The following is a 14819-nucleotide window of genomic DNA, read 5'->3' as shown; positions in this document are numbered from 1 at the left end:
ATGCGGGCGCGCCGGGGCGGGGCCGCCCCACCCAGGTGCTGCCCGGGCAGGCCGAGCGCGGGCGGCGGGCGGGGCGAGGCGGCGCGTGAATCAGGCCGCGCGGGCGGGCGGGCCGCGCCGGGGAGTGGCTGCCGGACCGACCGGACCGCGAGGCCGCTGGGCGGCGGTCGGCTGCTGCTGCTGCCCCTGCGCCGAGACCCCGCTCACCTGGCCAGGTAGGCCCGCTCCGGCGCCGCCGCGCGGGGCCGCGGGGGAGGCAGGACCCGCGCCGCCCTCCCCGGGCCCGGCCTGGCCGCGGGCGCCGGGGCGCGGGGTGCGGGACTCCGGCCGGGCCGGGAGGGGACGGACGGGCGGGCGCCGGCGGGCCGCGCAGGGGCGCCGCGCCCCGGTTCGCCGTCCCGCGGCCTCGTGGGCCGCGCCGGCCTGGCGCTGTCCCGGGCGGGCCGCGGGAACCGGGCTCCTCCCGCCAGTAGCCGCGCCCGCAGCCTGGGCAGCCACTTGCTGCTTGGTCCCCGCAGTGCCGCCTTCCGGCCGGGAGCCCCCAACCTCCCTGCCCCCCTCCCACCCCGGGCCCGGCCACGTCTGCCCTCAGTCCAGAAGCCCCCGGCCTCTGTGGTTCCGGGCAGGGGGGCAGGGCGGGTGGGCCGGGCGCCTTTGTGGGACCCAGGGGTGGCGGGGGGAAGCAGGCTCTGGGCTGCTCCTCGCCCCGGCGGGGGTAACGGGCCGCGAGAGCTGTGGGCGGCCCCGTGCTCCTCACCCCCGTGTGAACAGCAGGGACTGTCCTCCCGGGAGCCGGAGGGCCGCGTCCCTTCCGGCCGCTCTCCCCACCCCGGAAGGCGCAGTACCTGATGTGGACACTGTCCCATTCCAGGCAAGTTTGAACGAGCGGCTGGCTCTGCTCACAGAGGCCAGGCACGGAGCCCCTCGCGCAGCTTGTGCGCCTGGGGTGGGCTGGTGCCCTGTGCCCACGGCTGACCTCCCTGGGCTGGCGAGGGTGGAGGCCCAGGGTGCCCACCTCCCGCCGTCTCCAGTCATCCTTTCACCTGCTTCCCTCCCCGAGGTCAGCACAGTTCTCAGGGTCCTGTGCAGCAGGCCCCAACGCTCACATGCCCTCTCACCTGTCCGCTGAGTGAGTCACATCTTCAGGCCCCCTCAGCAGAACCCAACATCTGGGAACCTGGGTGCTACCCAGGGGCACGAGGCTGGCCCCATCCTAAACCTGAGCCACGCCTGGGTGCTGTGTCCACTGTCAGAGGGTGTCTGACGGAGGTGGAGAGCAGGGTACAGTCTCTGACTTCACCCTCAGTGCTGCTGGTGCAAGTTCAGGGGTGAACTCAGGCTTGGAAGGTTCTCGCAGTTGTGGGAGATGTTTAGTGTCGGGTTGCCGAGGTTGGCCAGCGTAATGAGGTGGTGACCCAGAGAGGTTTTTAGCTATGATGAGATGGTGGCCCGGTGGGTGGGTGAGGCAGCGGGAAAAAGGGCTGGCTACCAGGGACAGAACCTAGTGGTCAGAGGGCTGGGACTGGGTTGTGGGGGGCCACGGGTCCACCCTGAGCTTGGGATGGGAGTGCGGCCGGCTCGTGGGCGGAGCATAAGGCCACCATTCACTGATGAGTCAGTCCCTGCCCTTTGTGCTCCACTTGCCCTGGGCCAGGTGTCTGTTCTGGAGGGGAGGCAGCAAGCCAGAGGCCTGCCCAGACTTTCCCAAGAGCAGCGCAGTGTCACAGGACTCCACAGGACGAGTTTGAATTAGGCTCTCTTCTTTTTATTTTGGCCAGGGATGGCGTGGGGCTTGAACTCTCAGGGCCTGAGCACTGTCCTTGGGTTTTCTCATGGCTAGTGATCTACCCCACTTCCGGCTTTTTTACTCCTGTGTATGTGCTACTGAGGAATCGAACCCGGGACTTTATACATGTTAGACAAACACTACCATTACACCACTCTCCCAACCACATTATGCTTATCTTTACACCAAAACAATAATGTATAAAATCTATCCTTATAGAAAAAGGGACTCCCAAAGCCTAGTGTCTGAGTTGTAATCCTGAGGCAGGAGCCATAGAGGCGGGGCGAAGGCTGTCTTTGGGTTCAGTAGGAGCAGAGCTAAAGATGAGGCTGGTTACCTGTGACCCACCTGGAAATTGTCCATGCTCTCAGCCTAGCTTGTTTGAACCCTGGAAGTCTACCAGGCCAGGGTAGACTGCAGGTCGGTCTGAGGTCTCTGGCCGCCCCAGCCCCAGCTGACGTGCCTCCCTGTGCCTCCAGGCCCTTGGCCCCAACATGGCCCGCCGCTCCCAGTGCTCCTCGCAGGGGGACAACCCACTGGCCCCAGGATATCTGCCGCCCCACTACAAGGAGTACTACCGCCTGGCAGTGGACGCACTGACGGAGGGGGGAACAGAAGCCTACAGCCACTTCTTGGCCGCTGAGGGGGCACCTGACTTCCTGTGCCCCGAGGAGATAGAGCACGTGAACCGCCACCTGCAGCCCCCACAGCATGTCGCTCGTGAGCCCCCGGATGGCAGCCCCCCTGATGTGGACATGGATGGCTCCTCAGGCACTTACTGGCCAGTAAACTCGGACCAGGCTGTGCCTGAGCTTGACCTGGGTTGGCCTCTGACCTTCGGCTTCCAGGGGACTGAGGTCACCACACTGGTGCAGCCACCACCTCCAGATAGTCCCAGCATCAAGGATGAGGCTCGAAGGATGATCCGCTCTGCCCAGCAGGTGCTCCTGGTGGGCCAGGTGGGCTGAGGAGGGGAGGGGCCGAGAGACTGGCCTGGACAATGACCAGGAGACGCGAAGGGGGGGGCAGCCGCCAGTCACACATCTGTCAGACCACAGGCACCCCAGGCTTGTATGGCCAGGGTCCACGGGGTGTCCATCCTCGGCCCCAGGGTGGAGCTGGCCAGGCCTGGGGCAGGGTGGGGGTCTGCCCGCCTCCTGACCAGCACTGCCCCCAGGTGGTAGCCGTGGTGATGGACATGTTCACCGACGTGGATTTGCTCAGCGAAGTGCTGGAGGCCGCAGCCCGCCGGGTCCCAGTCTACATTCTGCTGGATGAGATGAACGCACAGCACTTCCTGGACATGGTGGACAAGTGTCGTGTCAATCTGCACCACGTGGACGTGAGTGGCCGGGCCAGGCGTGGGGGGGACGGGGACGCCCACGGCCTCGGCCTGACTCCTCTCCTCGGCAGTTCCTGCGTGTCCGCACCGTGGCAGGCCCCACCTACTACTGTCGCACGGGCAAGTCCTTCAAGGGCCACGTGAAGGAGAAGTTTCTGCTCGTGGACTGCCTGGCAGTGATGAGCGGCAGCTACAGGTCTGACCCCGGGGCCCCGCGGCCACCCCCCCCTCAGTGTCCCCGCTCCTCTGACCCCAGGGCCCCGCGGCCCCCCCTCCTCAGTGTCCCCGTCCCCAGTGTAACCCCTCCTCCCGACCCCGGCCGTCCCCCCTGCCCCCCATCCCGTGTCCACTTGTGACCCCTTGACCCTGGCCACCCCCCCCACCCCCCCCCCCCCCCCCGCCTCACCCCAGGGCCCAGGGCCCCCCTTCATCCCCCCTCCCCAGTGTTCCCCCCCTCCCCCCCGGCCCCCTTGACCCCGGCCGCCCCCCCTCCCCTGATCCCGGGGCCCCAGGGCCGCCCCCCTCACCCCCCGCCCATCCCCAGTGTCCCCCCCCCGCCCCCCTGACCCCGGCCGCCCCCCCCCCCCCCCGATCCCGGGGCCCCAGGGCCGCCCCCCTCACCCCCCCGCCCGTCCCCAGTGTCCCCCCCCCCGCCCCCCTGACCCCGGCCGCCCCTCCCGCAGCTTCATGTGGTCCTTCGAGAAGATCCACCGCAGCCTGGCGCACGTGTTCCAGGGGGAGCTGGTCGCCAGCTTCGACGAGGAGTTCCGCATCCTCTTCGCGCAGTCGGAGCCCCTGGTGCCGTCGGCCGGGGCGCTGGCCCGCCTGGACGCCCTGGCGCTGGCCCCGTACTCGGGGGCGGGGCCCCTGGTGGGCGTCCCCGGGGGCGGGGCGCCGGCTCCCTTCTCCTTCCCCAAGCGGGCGCACCTTCTGTTCCCGCCGCCCCGGGACGAGGGCCTGGGCTTCCCCTCCTTCCTGGACCCCGACCGCCACTTCCTGTCCGCCTTCCGCCGGGAGGAGCCGCCGTCCGCGCTGGGGCTGCGGCCGGGCGCGGAGCCGGGCGCGGGGCCGGGCCCGCGCGGCTTCTTCCAGGCGCGGCACCTGGAGGTGGACGCCTTCAAGCGGCACAGCTTCGCGGACGGCGCGGGGGGCGCCGTGGAGAACTTCGCGCGGCAGGTGTCCCGGCAGACGTTCCTGAGCCACGGCGACGACCTCCGCTTCCAGACCAGCCACTTCCACCGCGACCAGCTCTACCAGCAGCACTACCAGTGGGAGCCGCCCGGCGCGCCTGCGCGCCCGCAGGGGCTCTTCGACAGGCTCCGCGCCGGCCGCGGCCTGGCCGACCCGGACGAGCTCGCGCTGGGCGCGGACGGGCTCGGGCCCCCGCGGCTGGACTACCGGCCGCCCTCGGGGCCGCGCTTCCCGGAGCCCCAGCGGCTGGAGTACGTGCCGTCCAGCGCGTCCCGCGAGGTGCGCCACGGCCCGGAGCCCGGAGCGGCCCTGCGCCCCAACCTGAGCCAGCGCTTCCCATGCCAGGCTCCGGGCCGGCAGGGCCCTGACCACGCCGCCGCCGAGGCGGAGCCCGAGCGCAAGGCAGCGCCCGAGGGCCGGGCCGGGCTGCGGCACTGGCGCCTGGCCTCCTACCTGAGTGGGTGCCACGGCGAGGACCCGGGCGAGGAGGGGCTGCCCGAGGCGGAGGCCTTCCCGGACGACCCGCCTCCCCCCGCCCTGCGCGGGTCCGCGGCCTTCCCGGCCAGGGGCGGCGGGGAGGGCGGGAGCACGGAGGACGCGGGCCTCGCCAAGCAGGACTCGTTCCGCTCGCGCCTCCCCCCGCTCATCCAGCGCAGCTCCCGGCTGCGCTCCTCGCTCATCTTCGCGTCCCAGGCGGAGGGCGCCGGCGGGCCCGCGGCCGCCACCACGGAGAAGGTGCAGCTGCTGCAGCGGGAGCAGACGGTCAGCGAGACGCTGGGCCCCGGCGGCGAGGCCGTGCGCTCCGCCGCCTCCACCAAAGTGGCGGAGCTGCTGGAGAAGTACAAGGGCCCAGCCCGCGACCCGGGCGGCGGCGGCGGCGTCACCGTCACCAGCCACAGCAAGGCGCTCCTGACCCAGGCCTGGCGGGAGGAGGCGCCGCCCTCCGGGGCCGGCCCCGGCCCCAACCCCAGCCCCGGCCCCGAGCGCCGCAGCCTGGAGAGCTGCCTGCTGGACCTGCGCGACTCCTTTGCGCAGCGCCTGCACCAGGAGGCCGAGCGGCAGCCCGGCACCGCCTCGCTCACCGCCGCCCAGCTGCTGGACACGCTGGGCCGCGGCTCCGAGCGCCTGCCCTCCCGCTTCCTCCCCGCGGCCCCGCTGGGCCGGGACAGCCCGCCCCCCGAGGGCCCCGGTTCCCCCCCAGGGCCGAGGGGGAGCCCAGCCCGCAGAGGCAGCCCCACCACGGGGTTGGCGGAGCAGAAGGGGCCCCCGGAGCGGCGGGGCAGCCCGGTGCCTCCCGTGCCCGAGCGCAGGGCCAGCCCAGGCCCGCCTGTGCCGGAGCGCAGGGCCAGCCTCACCGGGGAGGGTCCCAAGGCGGGGCCGGCGGAGGAGGCGGCCGGCGGCCCCATGGAGGCCCTGCGCAAGGGGTCCCTGCGCCTCCGGCAGCTGCTGGGCCCCAGGCGCGGGGAGGAGGAGGGCAGCGCCCCGGCCCCGCAGGAGAACGGGCAGCCCGGGCCCGAGGGCGCCGCGGAAGAGCGGGGTGGGCGCGCGCGCCTGGCCTCGGCCACGGCCAACGCCCTGTACAGCAGCAACCTGCGGGACGACACCAAGGCCATCCTGGAGCAGATCAGCGCCCACGGCCAGAAGCACCGGGGCCTCCCGGCCCGCGGCAGCCCCGAGCCGGGCCGCCCGGCCGCCGCCGGAGACCTGGCCCCGGACATGTCCGACAAGGACAAGTGCTCGGCCATCTTCCGCTCGGATATTGCGGGGCCGCAGGCCCGGCTGAGCCGCACGCTGCCCGCCAGCGCCGAGGAGCGCGACCGGCTGCTGCACCGCATGGAGAGCATGCGCAAGGAGAGGCGCGTGTACAGCCGCTTCGAGGTCTTCTGCAAGAAGGAGGAGGCCGGGGCGGCGGACGGGCCCGCCGAGGAGGAGGCCAGGGACAGCAAGGTGGGCAAGTTCATGCCCAAAATCCTGGGCACACTCAAGGGCAAGAAGTAAGCCTGCCGCGCCCCTGCCAGGCTCCTGAGCCTGTCCACCGGCCGCCCTGGTCTCTGCGTTTGAGTCGTCACCACCAGGCCCTGGTGCTAAGGCCGTCTGGGGCCTGACTGGGTGTTTCCTGAACCCAGTGCCCCCAGACTCAGCTCCCCGAAGCCCTCCAACTGAACTCACCTGGCACCTGCCTACCTCTCCCCACTGAGGGGTCAGCCTTCCTCCCTGGACCCCTCCTCTTGGCCCCTCAGCCTGGCTCCTCTGCCTTCTCCTGTGCTCAGACCCCTTTGGGGACTGTCACTCATCTCAGGGACCCATCTCTGCCTCAGCCCCGAATCTCAGGTCCTTGCCGTTTGGTGCCTCAACTTCCTGATCTGCCTTGGGGCCTTTCGTCTTCGGGGCTGCCGTCTGTCTCTGGGTCTGTCCTCTCACCGTCTTGCTGTGCCTGCCTTCCTCTGGCCTTGGCCTTGCATCCGCTCTGCTTCCTGCCACTTTAGTGCTGTAGTGAATGTCACGATGTCTGGGCAGTGTGTGTGGAAGTGGCAGGGAGGGATGCTCCGGGAGTGACCACCTCACAGGCCGCAGGTGCCCCGGAAGCACCACCCCTCTCCCAGCCAGGTCTGCTCCCCAGCCATTCCTGGGCAGCGCAATAAAACAGTCTGGACGTCAGCCTTGTGCCACAGCCTCACTAAGTGACCCCACAGTGCTGCTGTCCTGAGCCGCGCCCCTGTGAGGCTGGATGTGGAAGCTGGTCCCCAACAGGTGACGGAGCCTGAGCCCCAGCCGCTGCCCAAAAGCCACAAGCAGGCCGGCACCCGAGCCCGACCTGATCCTTTCCTGCTGAACTCAGGGTCAGGGCACTTCCTGAGCTTTTAGTTTAAGGCTGGTGCTCTACCACTTGACCCACAGCTCAATTTCCCATTTTTCTGGTGGCCATTTAGCGATACGAGTGCCACAAGAAGGCTGGGAGTTTGGCCTAGCAGAGAGCTTCCCTAGTATGCATGAAGCCCTGGGTTCAAGTCCCCAGTACTACATACACGAGAGCTGGAAGTGGTGCTGTGGCTCAAGTGGTAGAGTGCACAGACAGAAAGGCTCAAGAACAGCATCCAGGTCCAGAGTTCAAGCTCAGAACCAGATTTCTTTCCTTGGCTGGCTTTAAATCTTTATCCTCAGATTTCAACCTCCTGGGGTCCTAGGCTACTGGTGGCCAGCTACTTTATTTTTTCCAGAAAAAAAAATTAATACAATCTGTGGTCAAATGCTTAGAAAGACTCCCACACACACTACTATTAGGTGTTAGCAATACCAATGTGAAATATATGCCCCTGGAGTTTTTTTTTTTTTTTTTTTTTTTTTTCCAGTCCTGGGCTTGAGCTCAGGGCCTGAGCACTGTCCTTGGACTTTCTCAAGGCTAGAGCTCTACCACTTGAGCCTCAGCACCACTTCTGGCTTTTTTTTTTTATGTAGTGCCAAGGAATCGAACCCAGGTCTTTGTGCATGATGGGCAAGCACTCTACCACTAGGCCAAACTCCTGGCCCTGGCTGATTCCTTTCCAGCTTCAGCAGGAAGTCTGTGGTACATGTCTCCAGTTAGCCATGAAAAAGCCTGGAGTAGAGCTGACAAAAAGCTCAGGAACAGCGCCAGGCCCTAAGTTCAAGCCCAGTGTCAGCTAAGAAAGAAAAATGTGAGACCCAAGGCAGTGGGTGTCTTTTGTTTTGTACTCAGAAGCTGGAGAAGGGGAGACATTGGGGCTTGGGCAGGGGCCCTGCTTTCATCTGACAGCTCCGGGTCCCAGGACTCCTCCCCAGGCTGGGGTGACAGGCGACTCTGGGCTTTGGCTTGCACGTTGACAAAGCTGCCTGCAGCCCCAGGATGTCACTGCCAAGCTGGGAGGTTCATCCTGGGACCCCACAGCCCGCTTAGGCTTCCTGAACCATGCTGCGCCTGCCCGGGCAGGTCCCCACCCATTGTGTATTGTGACCTGGCCCTGCCCGCCACCCACCCCGAGGCTGATCTGCGAACCCGGGGTCTGGGTGCAGCCCTGGCCTTTGTAAGGCTCAAGGCTGGCTTTCTGCCACTGGAGACACAGCTCGGCTTCCGTGCGGGGCTGCGGGATCATGGGGGGATCACGAGGGGGGGGAGGATGATCCGGGGGGGATCACGCGCCGGGCGCGCTCAGGCTTTATTGGGGACATCGCTGGGGCTTTCCGGAGGGGCCCGGGAGCCCGGCAGATGGCTCAGCGCGGAGCGGAGCACCGTTCCGAAGGCCTGGGAGTGTCCTCCCCCGAGCGCGGCCCGGGCGGCGCCCTGGGCCCCCCAGGAGACCCCGGAACTGCACAGCCTGCGGCCCCGCCGGGAGTGCGCCTCGGGGGGCGGGGAGCCACCTGCAGGAGCGGGGAGAGGGAGGGGGTCGGTGGGGGAGGGGGGAGGAGGGGGGGAGGAGGGGAGGTGCGGAGAGGGGAGGGAGGCGCGGGCTGCGCTCACCTGCCCGCCGCCCCTGGCCGCCTGGCTGCGAACCAGGACCCGGTTGGCGGCCTGGGCCTCGGCCTGCTGGACCAGGGAGGGCGGAGCCGGCGGCGTCTCCCGAACGCACGCGCCCTGGGCGCCCCGGGCCTCTGCGGGATGGGATTTTGGGCCTCAGGCCCGGGCTCGGATCCGGACTCCTCCCCGGCTCCAGACTCCTCCCCGGCTCCAGACTCCTCCCCGGCTCCAGACTCCTCCCCGGCTCCAGGCTCCTCCCCCAGCCCCCCCTCCCCGGTTCCAGGCTCCTCCCCGGACCAGGCTCCTCCCCGGCCCCAGCTCCTCCCCGGCCCCAGGCTCCTCCCCGGCTCCAGGCTCCTCCCCAGCCCCGGCTCCTCCCCGGCTCCAGGCTTCCCCCCCGCCCCCGGCTCCAAGCTCCTCCCCCAGCCCCCCTCCCCGGCCCAGGCTCCTTCCCGGCTCCAGACTCCTCCCCGGCTCCAGACTCCTCCCCGGCCCCAGCTCCTCCCCGGCCCCAGGCTCCTCCCCGGCTCCAGGCTCCTCCCCAGCCCCGGCTCCTCCCCGGCTCCAGGCTTCCCCCCCGCCCCCGGCTCCAAGCTCCTCCCCCAGCCCCCCTCCCCGGCCCAGGCTCCTTCCCGGCTCCAGACTCCTCCCCGGCCCCAGGCTCCTCCCCGGCTCCAGGCTCCTCCCCCAGCCCCTCCCTCCCCGGCTCCTCCCCGGCTCCAGGCTCCTCCCCAGCCCCGGCTCCTCCCCAGCCCCGGCTCCTCCCCGGCTCCAGGCTCCTCCCCGGCTCCAGGCTTCCCCCCGCCCCCGGCTCCAAGCTCCTCCCCCAGCCCCCTCCCCGGCCCAGGCTCCTCCCCGGCTCCAGACTCCTCCCCAGCCCCGGCTCCTCCCCGGCTCCAGGCTCCTCCCCAGCCCCGGCTCCTCCCCGGCTCCAGGCTCCTCCCTGGCTCCAGGCTTCCCCCCGCCCCCGGCTTCAAGCTCCTCCCCCAGCCCCCTCCCCGGCCCAGACTCCTCCCCGGCTCCAGACTCCTCCCCGGCTCAGGCTCCTCCCCAGCCCCGGCTCCTCCCCGGCCTCACGCACCGCGGAGCCCGCGCCCAGGCTGGCGTCCGAGGCTCGGTGCCGGCGCCGGCGGCTGCTCGGGGCTCCGGGGCGGGCGCGGGGCGCGGGCGGCGCGGCGCAGCCCCAGCGCCTCGTAGAGGAGGCCGCGGTACTCGGACGCCGAGAGCCCGGCTCCTTCGGGCTCCGGGAGCCGCAGGTCCGCCCCGCACGTCCACTGTCGTTCTGGGCAGTGGAACCTACGGGGCGGGGGCGGAGCGGGACGGGGGCTTGGGGGACCCTGGGGGGCGTGGAGGGGGGACGGGAGGGGGGCGGGAGGGGGACCCTGGCCCGGTCGGGGAGGGCGCGGGCCGGGGCGGGGGTGGCCCTCCCTCCCTCCCTCCGCCCACCTCCGGACGTAGGGGTGCCGCAGCGCCTCGGACGCGCTCAGCCGCCGGTGCGGGGCGAAGGTCAGGAGCCGGCGGAGGAGGTCCAGGGCGTCGGGCGGGGTGTCCGCGGGCAGGAGGGCCTCCAGGCTCGGCCGGGGCCTGCGGAAGCCGCCGGCCCGCTCCAGGCCCTGCCCTGCGCCCGGTGCGCAGGCCTCCCCGTGTGGCCTGTCGGGTGGGGACCCCCGCCCGCCTTGGCCTCGCCTCTCCTCCTCTGCCCCGGGCCCGCCGGGAGCCCACGGGATGCGGGGCCCCGGGAGGGCGCTGGGCGGCGTGGGGCGGGAGTCCCCAAGGCTGCGTCCTCGGCAGGCGCCAGCCGGCCTCTTGTGCCACCCCTGCCCCACTCACCGGGACCTCGGGTTGTGCAGAGCCAGGACGCTGTCGTCTGCGCCGAGAGCTGAGAGGTCTGGGGCGGGGCGGGCCCGCGGGCCTGGTGAGGGCGGCGGTCGGCCGGGGCCGCTCCCCGCTCTGCCCCTGCTCCCCACAGGCCCTGCGCTGGGCCCGGCCTCCCTGCAGCCCCCTTCTGGGGGGCCTCCCCCGTCCCTGCCCTGCGCCCTCTGTCCCTGGAGCCGCCCCCCTCGGGGCCCCCCACCCCGGGCCTCCACCCCGGAGCCCCCACCCGGGGCCTCCACCTCGGGCCTCCCTGCTGAGCCGCCGGGCCCCCACCCCGGGCCTCCACCCGGTGCCTCCACCCCGGGCCTCCCTGCTGAGCCGCTGGGCGCACCCTCGGGGGCGGGCGGGGCCACGGCCTCCAGGATCAGGTGGAGCTGGTGCAGGGTGGACGCGCCGGGGAACAGAGGCCGCCCTCGAAGCATCTCTCCCAGGATGCAGCCCAGGCTCCACATGTCCACCCCGGGGCTGTACCTGGGGGGGCGGGAAGGGCTCAGAGGCAGGAGGGGGGGCGCGGGAAGCCGGGGGGGGGGGGGCTGCGCGGGGACCAGGGTTACCGGCTCGAGTGCAGCAGCACCTCCGGGGCTCGGTACCAGCGGGTGGCCACGTACTGGGTCAGCGGGGGGCCCTCAGGCCCCGGGGCCCCCAGGCGGCGGGCCAGGCCAAAGTCGCAGAGCTTCACGGAGCAGCGGGCGTCCAAGAGGACATTGGACGGCTGGGGAGAGGGTGCGCTGCTGACTGGGGGCTAGGGGGAGGGTGCACACAGGGGGAGGGTGTACAGGGGGAGGGTGTACAGGGGGAGGGTGTACAGGGGGAGGGTGTACAGGGGGAGGGTGCACACAGGGGGAGGGTGCACACAGGGGGAGGGTGCACACAGGGGGAGGGTGCACACGGGGAGGGTGCACACGCGGCCAGGCCCCAGTGCGGGGCTGCCGGCCTCCCACCTTCTGGTCTCGATGGATGACCCCCGCAGCGTGGAGGTACTCGCTTGTCCACAGCAGCTGGCACAAGATGTAGCGCTGGTGGACGTCGTCCAGCAGGCCGCCCTTCTGGATGACGGCGTTCAGGTCAGTGTCTGGGGAGTGGGGGTTGCCGTAAGGGGCAGGTGGGCCCCGCTGTCCTGGACTGTCTCTCATGGCTGCTCTGCACAGTCTCCACCGTGCTCGCTGTCCACGAGCACCATAGCACAGCAATGAAGTTCTGTGGACCTTCTTTCTTTTTCTGTTTTGTTTTGGGGTTTTTTTTTTGCCCGTCCTGGGACTTGAACTCAGGCCTGTCCTGAGCTGCTTTTGCTCAAGATTAGCACTCTACCACACGAGCCACAGCACTCCTTCTGGCTTTCTATGTATGTGATACTGGGGAATGAACCCACGGCCTTAGGCACAGTAGACGAGCACTCTATCGCTAAGCCACGTTCCCAGCCCTAGATCTATGTTCAACGCTCATGTCATCCTTGTATGAAGTGGGAGAAAGAAGGAAGCCCTAGCTGCAAGAGGGGACAAGGCCAGAGCCCCAAGGGAGCACACAGTGCCCCAGGCTCAAGAAGCCAGCGTTTGCCAGCCAGGTGTCTCTGGGCACAGGACCCAGCCAGAGATGGCGAGGCCCCAGGGTGAGGCTAGGGCTAGGGTAGAGGCGGCTCTGACTCACTCACCCATGGACTCCAACACCAGGTAGATGTCCCTGTCGTTCTGGGCCGGGAGCACCTCCAGCAGGCGGGTGATGTTGGGATGGACACCCAATGCCTGCAGAGAGGCGGTGCAGCTGGGAGGCCAGGGCTGGCGGGTGGAGGAGCCAGCTTCCCCCGAGTCTGGAGCGGTCTGGGCTGCACCCTTCAGAGCCACTCACCCGAAGAAGCATGGCTTCCCGGAATGTTCTCTGGAGGAGAAGAGGCAGCCCTGCACCAGCCGGCCAGCCCTGCGGGAAGCCCACGCCCCAGCCAGGCTCCAGCCCCGCTCCCTCACCTGAGCATCCGTCCTATCCCTGAACGCATCCACAATTTTCTTGATGGCCACCACCTCACCAGTCTTTCTGTCCACTGCCTTCCACACGACGCCATAGGCCTGGGAATAGTGGACGGCTTGGGCAGCCTCCTGCCGGGCCGGCCTCCTGCCCGGCCGGCCTCCTGCCCAGCTGTCCCCACCACCCCGCGGGTCTGCGGGCGAGCGCAACGCCGTCCGCCTCTGGGTCCGGAAGGAGCGGGGTCCCGAGCCCTGCAGCTCTGGCCTTGCAGGGGAGGCTTCGGGGAGGCCTGGGGGACCGAGCCTCGCGCGCGCGCTGCCCTTCCGGGGACAGCCCTGTGCCGCCCTGCGCCCTGATCTCCGCTGGCGCCTGGTCCAGCCGTGAGGATCCTTCAGCCGCGGGCCTGGGCCCGGGGCCCGGCCTCTACCCGGGGGGCCACACGCCCTCCCGCCTGGCCGCCCCTCCCCGTGGCCCCGCCCCTCTCCTCCCCTCCCGGTGGCCCCGCCCCTCTCCTCCCCCTCCCGGTGGCCCCGCCCCTCCCCTCCCCTCCCAGTCGCCCCACGCAGTCTCCCACGCTGCTGCAGCTCCGGGCTCAGCGGCCCCGCTCCGCCCGCAGTCGGTGCGCTCCGAGCGGCGGCGTAGGACCCCGCCGTCCCGGACGGCTCCGCGGGGGGGGGCTCGGCGCAGGGGACGCGGCCCGCCCGCCCCGGCCCCGCCCGGCTCACCCCTCTCCCCAGCCGCCGCTTGAGCTGGTATCTCTGGGCCACGTGGCGGTCCACCTCCGCGGAGGACATGGCGGCCCGGCCCGGCCTGGCCCGGCCCGGCCCCGGCCCCGCTGCTCCGCCGAGGACGACGCCGGGAGCGGCGCCTGTGGATCCGTTGCCGTGGGAACTGCCGCGGTCTGCAGCTCCGGGGCCTTGGCGCCCGCCCCGCCTCGCCCCTGCCTCCCGCCCCTGCCCCGCCTCCGCCCCGTCCCTGCCTCCCGCCCGGCCTCCGCCCCGCCCCTGCCTCCCGCCCCTGCCCCGCCTCCGCCCCGTCCCTGCCTCCCGCCCGGCCTCCGCCCCTGCCCTGCCTCCGCCCCGCCCTTGCCCGGTCCCCGCCCCTGCCCGTCCCCGCCCCTGTCTCCCGCCCCTGCCCGTCCCTGCCTCCCACCCCGCCCCTGCCCGGTCCCCGCCCCTGCCCGTCCCCGCCCCTGCCTCCCGCCTTGGGATTCTCATCTCCATTTCTCCATTCCTGCTCCACATAAAAGCCAGAAGTCGGGCCGCGGCGTGGCCTGGTGGTGGAGCGCCTGCCTGCCCAGCGCGGGGCCCGGGTTCCGTCCCTCGGAACCGCACGCCTAGAAGAGTCAGAAGTGCTGAGGCTCCGGGGCAGAGCTCCAGCCCGGAGGAGAGCCAGGGACAGCGCCCAGGCCCCGCACAGAGCCACTCCCTCACTCATGCGTGCCGGAGTCAGCCGACGCCCCCGTGAGCAGGCCTCCCTCTCCGAGCCTCAGTTTCCCAGCCTGTCACGCGAGGACAGGGATCTCATGCCAGCCCTGAGAGGTGTCCTGGGTCAAGGGAGCAGAGACAGGAGGCGGCTGAGCCCTCCACAGAGGAGCCAGGGCCGGGTGCCCGCTCATCTCGTAACTGCACTCACCCCCAAGGCTCCCGCAAGTATTACTTTCACAGCAACGCCCGTACTTAAAGGAAAGTGTTCCGAGGGCGTTCACGGACGAATGTTGCTTTTAAATCTAAAGAAAACACAAGGAAAGATGCACTGTCTTTTGGATCGTGACCGTTTTATTTTTATATACACATACATCTTTGCCAGGACTCAACTTCCCTTCCCTGCTCTCCGCAGCAGGTATTCAGCCATCTGAATTACCAAGGCCTTAAAAGTAAGAATATCCTGCAAAAATACCCATGCCAGGGTGGCTTTCTAAACCCTGTCACGCCCAGAATTACCACTCAGCGGTCTACAAATCCGCCCATACCCCACAAATACGGCAAACTTGGGTGGAGAACAGGACACACAGCAGTGCAGACAAGTCGTGATCACCGGTCTTTCGACAGGAGGTGAACCGCAAGCCTCGGCGTGGGGCTCTTGCGGCGTCCGAGGTCCCACAGTCTCCGGGCCGGTGGATCCCCGCGGTCCTCCGGGTGCACATGTGGGGGCTTAGGAACCCCAGAAAGAACGCGGTGGCCTCTGGGCCGATGGCA

The 14819-nt window shown here is 70.0% G+C and overlaps 2 protein-coding genes across 3 annotated transcripts; one reads left to right on the top strand and one right to left on the bottom strand.

Moving 5' to 3' along the window:
- The first annotated feature begins 132 nt into the window (after positions 1-132).
- On the top strand, positions 133-7011 carry Sack1h (scaffolding CK1 anchoring protein H). 2 transcript variants are annotated; one of them, XM_090339532.1, is made up of 5 exons: positions 133-215; positions 2266-2727; positions 2964-3128; positions 3200-3324; positions 3812-7011. In XM_090339532.1, the coding sequence occupies exons 2-5, from the start codon at positions 2281-2283 to the stop codon at positions 6315-6317; spliced, it is 3243 nt and encodes a 1080-aa protein (XP_090195658.1). In that variant the 5' UTR covers positions 133-215; positions 2266-2280; the 3' UTR covers positions 6318-7011. The 2 variants fall into 2 exon arrangements, with proteins under 2 accessions (XP_090195658.1, XP_090195657.1); XM_090339531.1 differs by lacking the exon at positions 133-215 and adding an exon at positions 547-871.
- Positions 7012-8009: 998 nt separating this feature from the next.
- Mapk15 (mitogen-activated protein kinase 15) lies at positions 8010-13538 on the bottom strand. Its single transcript, XM_090338789.1, has 11 exons — positions 13347-13538; positions 12624-12722; positions 12508-12537; positions 12314-12404; positions 11607-11737; positions 11220-11377; positions 10997-11136; positions 10621-10678; positions 10237-10374; positions 9872-10086; positions 8010-8924 (listed from the first exon to the last, which is right to left on the bottom strand). The coding sequence occupies exons 1-11, from the start codon at positions 13413-13415 to the stop codon at positions 8485-8487; spliced, it is 1569 nt and encodes a 522-aa protein (XP_090194915.1). The 5' UTR covers positions 13416-13538; the 3' UTR covers positions 8010-8484.
- Between the last annotated feature and the right edge of the window lie 1281 nt (positions 13539-14819).

The sequence above is a fragment of the Megascapheus bottae genome, chromosome 9, assembly GCF_031878675.1.
Source record: "Megascapheus bottae isolate mThoBot1 chromosome 9, mThoBot2.hap1, whole genome shotgun sequence".
Classification (NCBI taxonomy): Eukaryota; Metazoa; Chordata; class Mammalia; order Rodentia; family Geomyidae; genus Megascapheus; species Megascapheus bottae.
The sequence above is the reverse complement of the archived record's forward strand: the minus strand, read 5'-3'. Positions and strand labels throughout refer to the sequence as shown.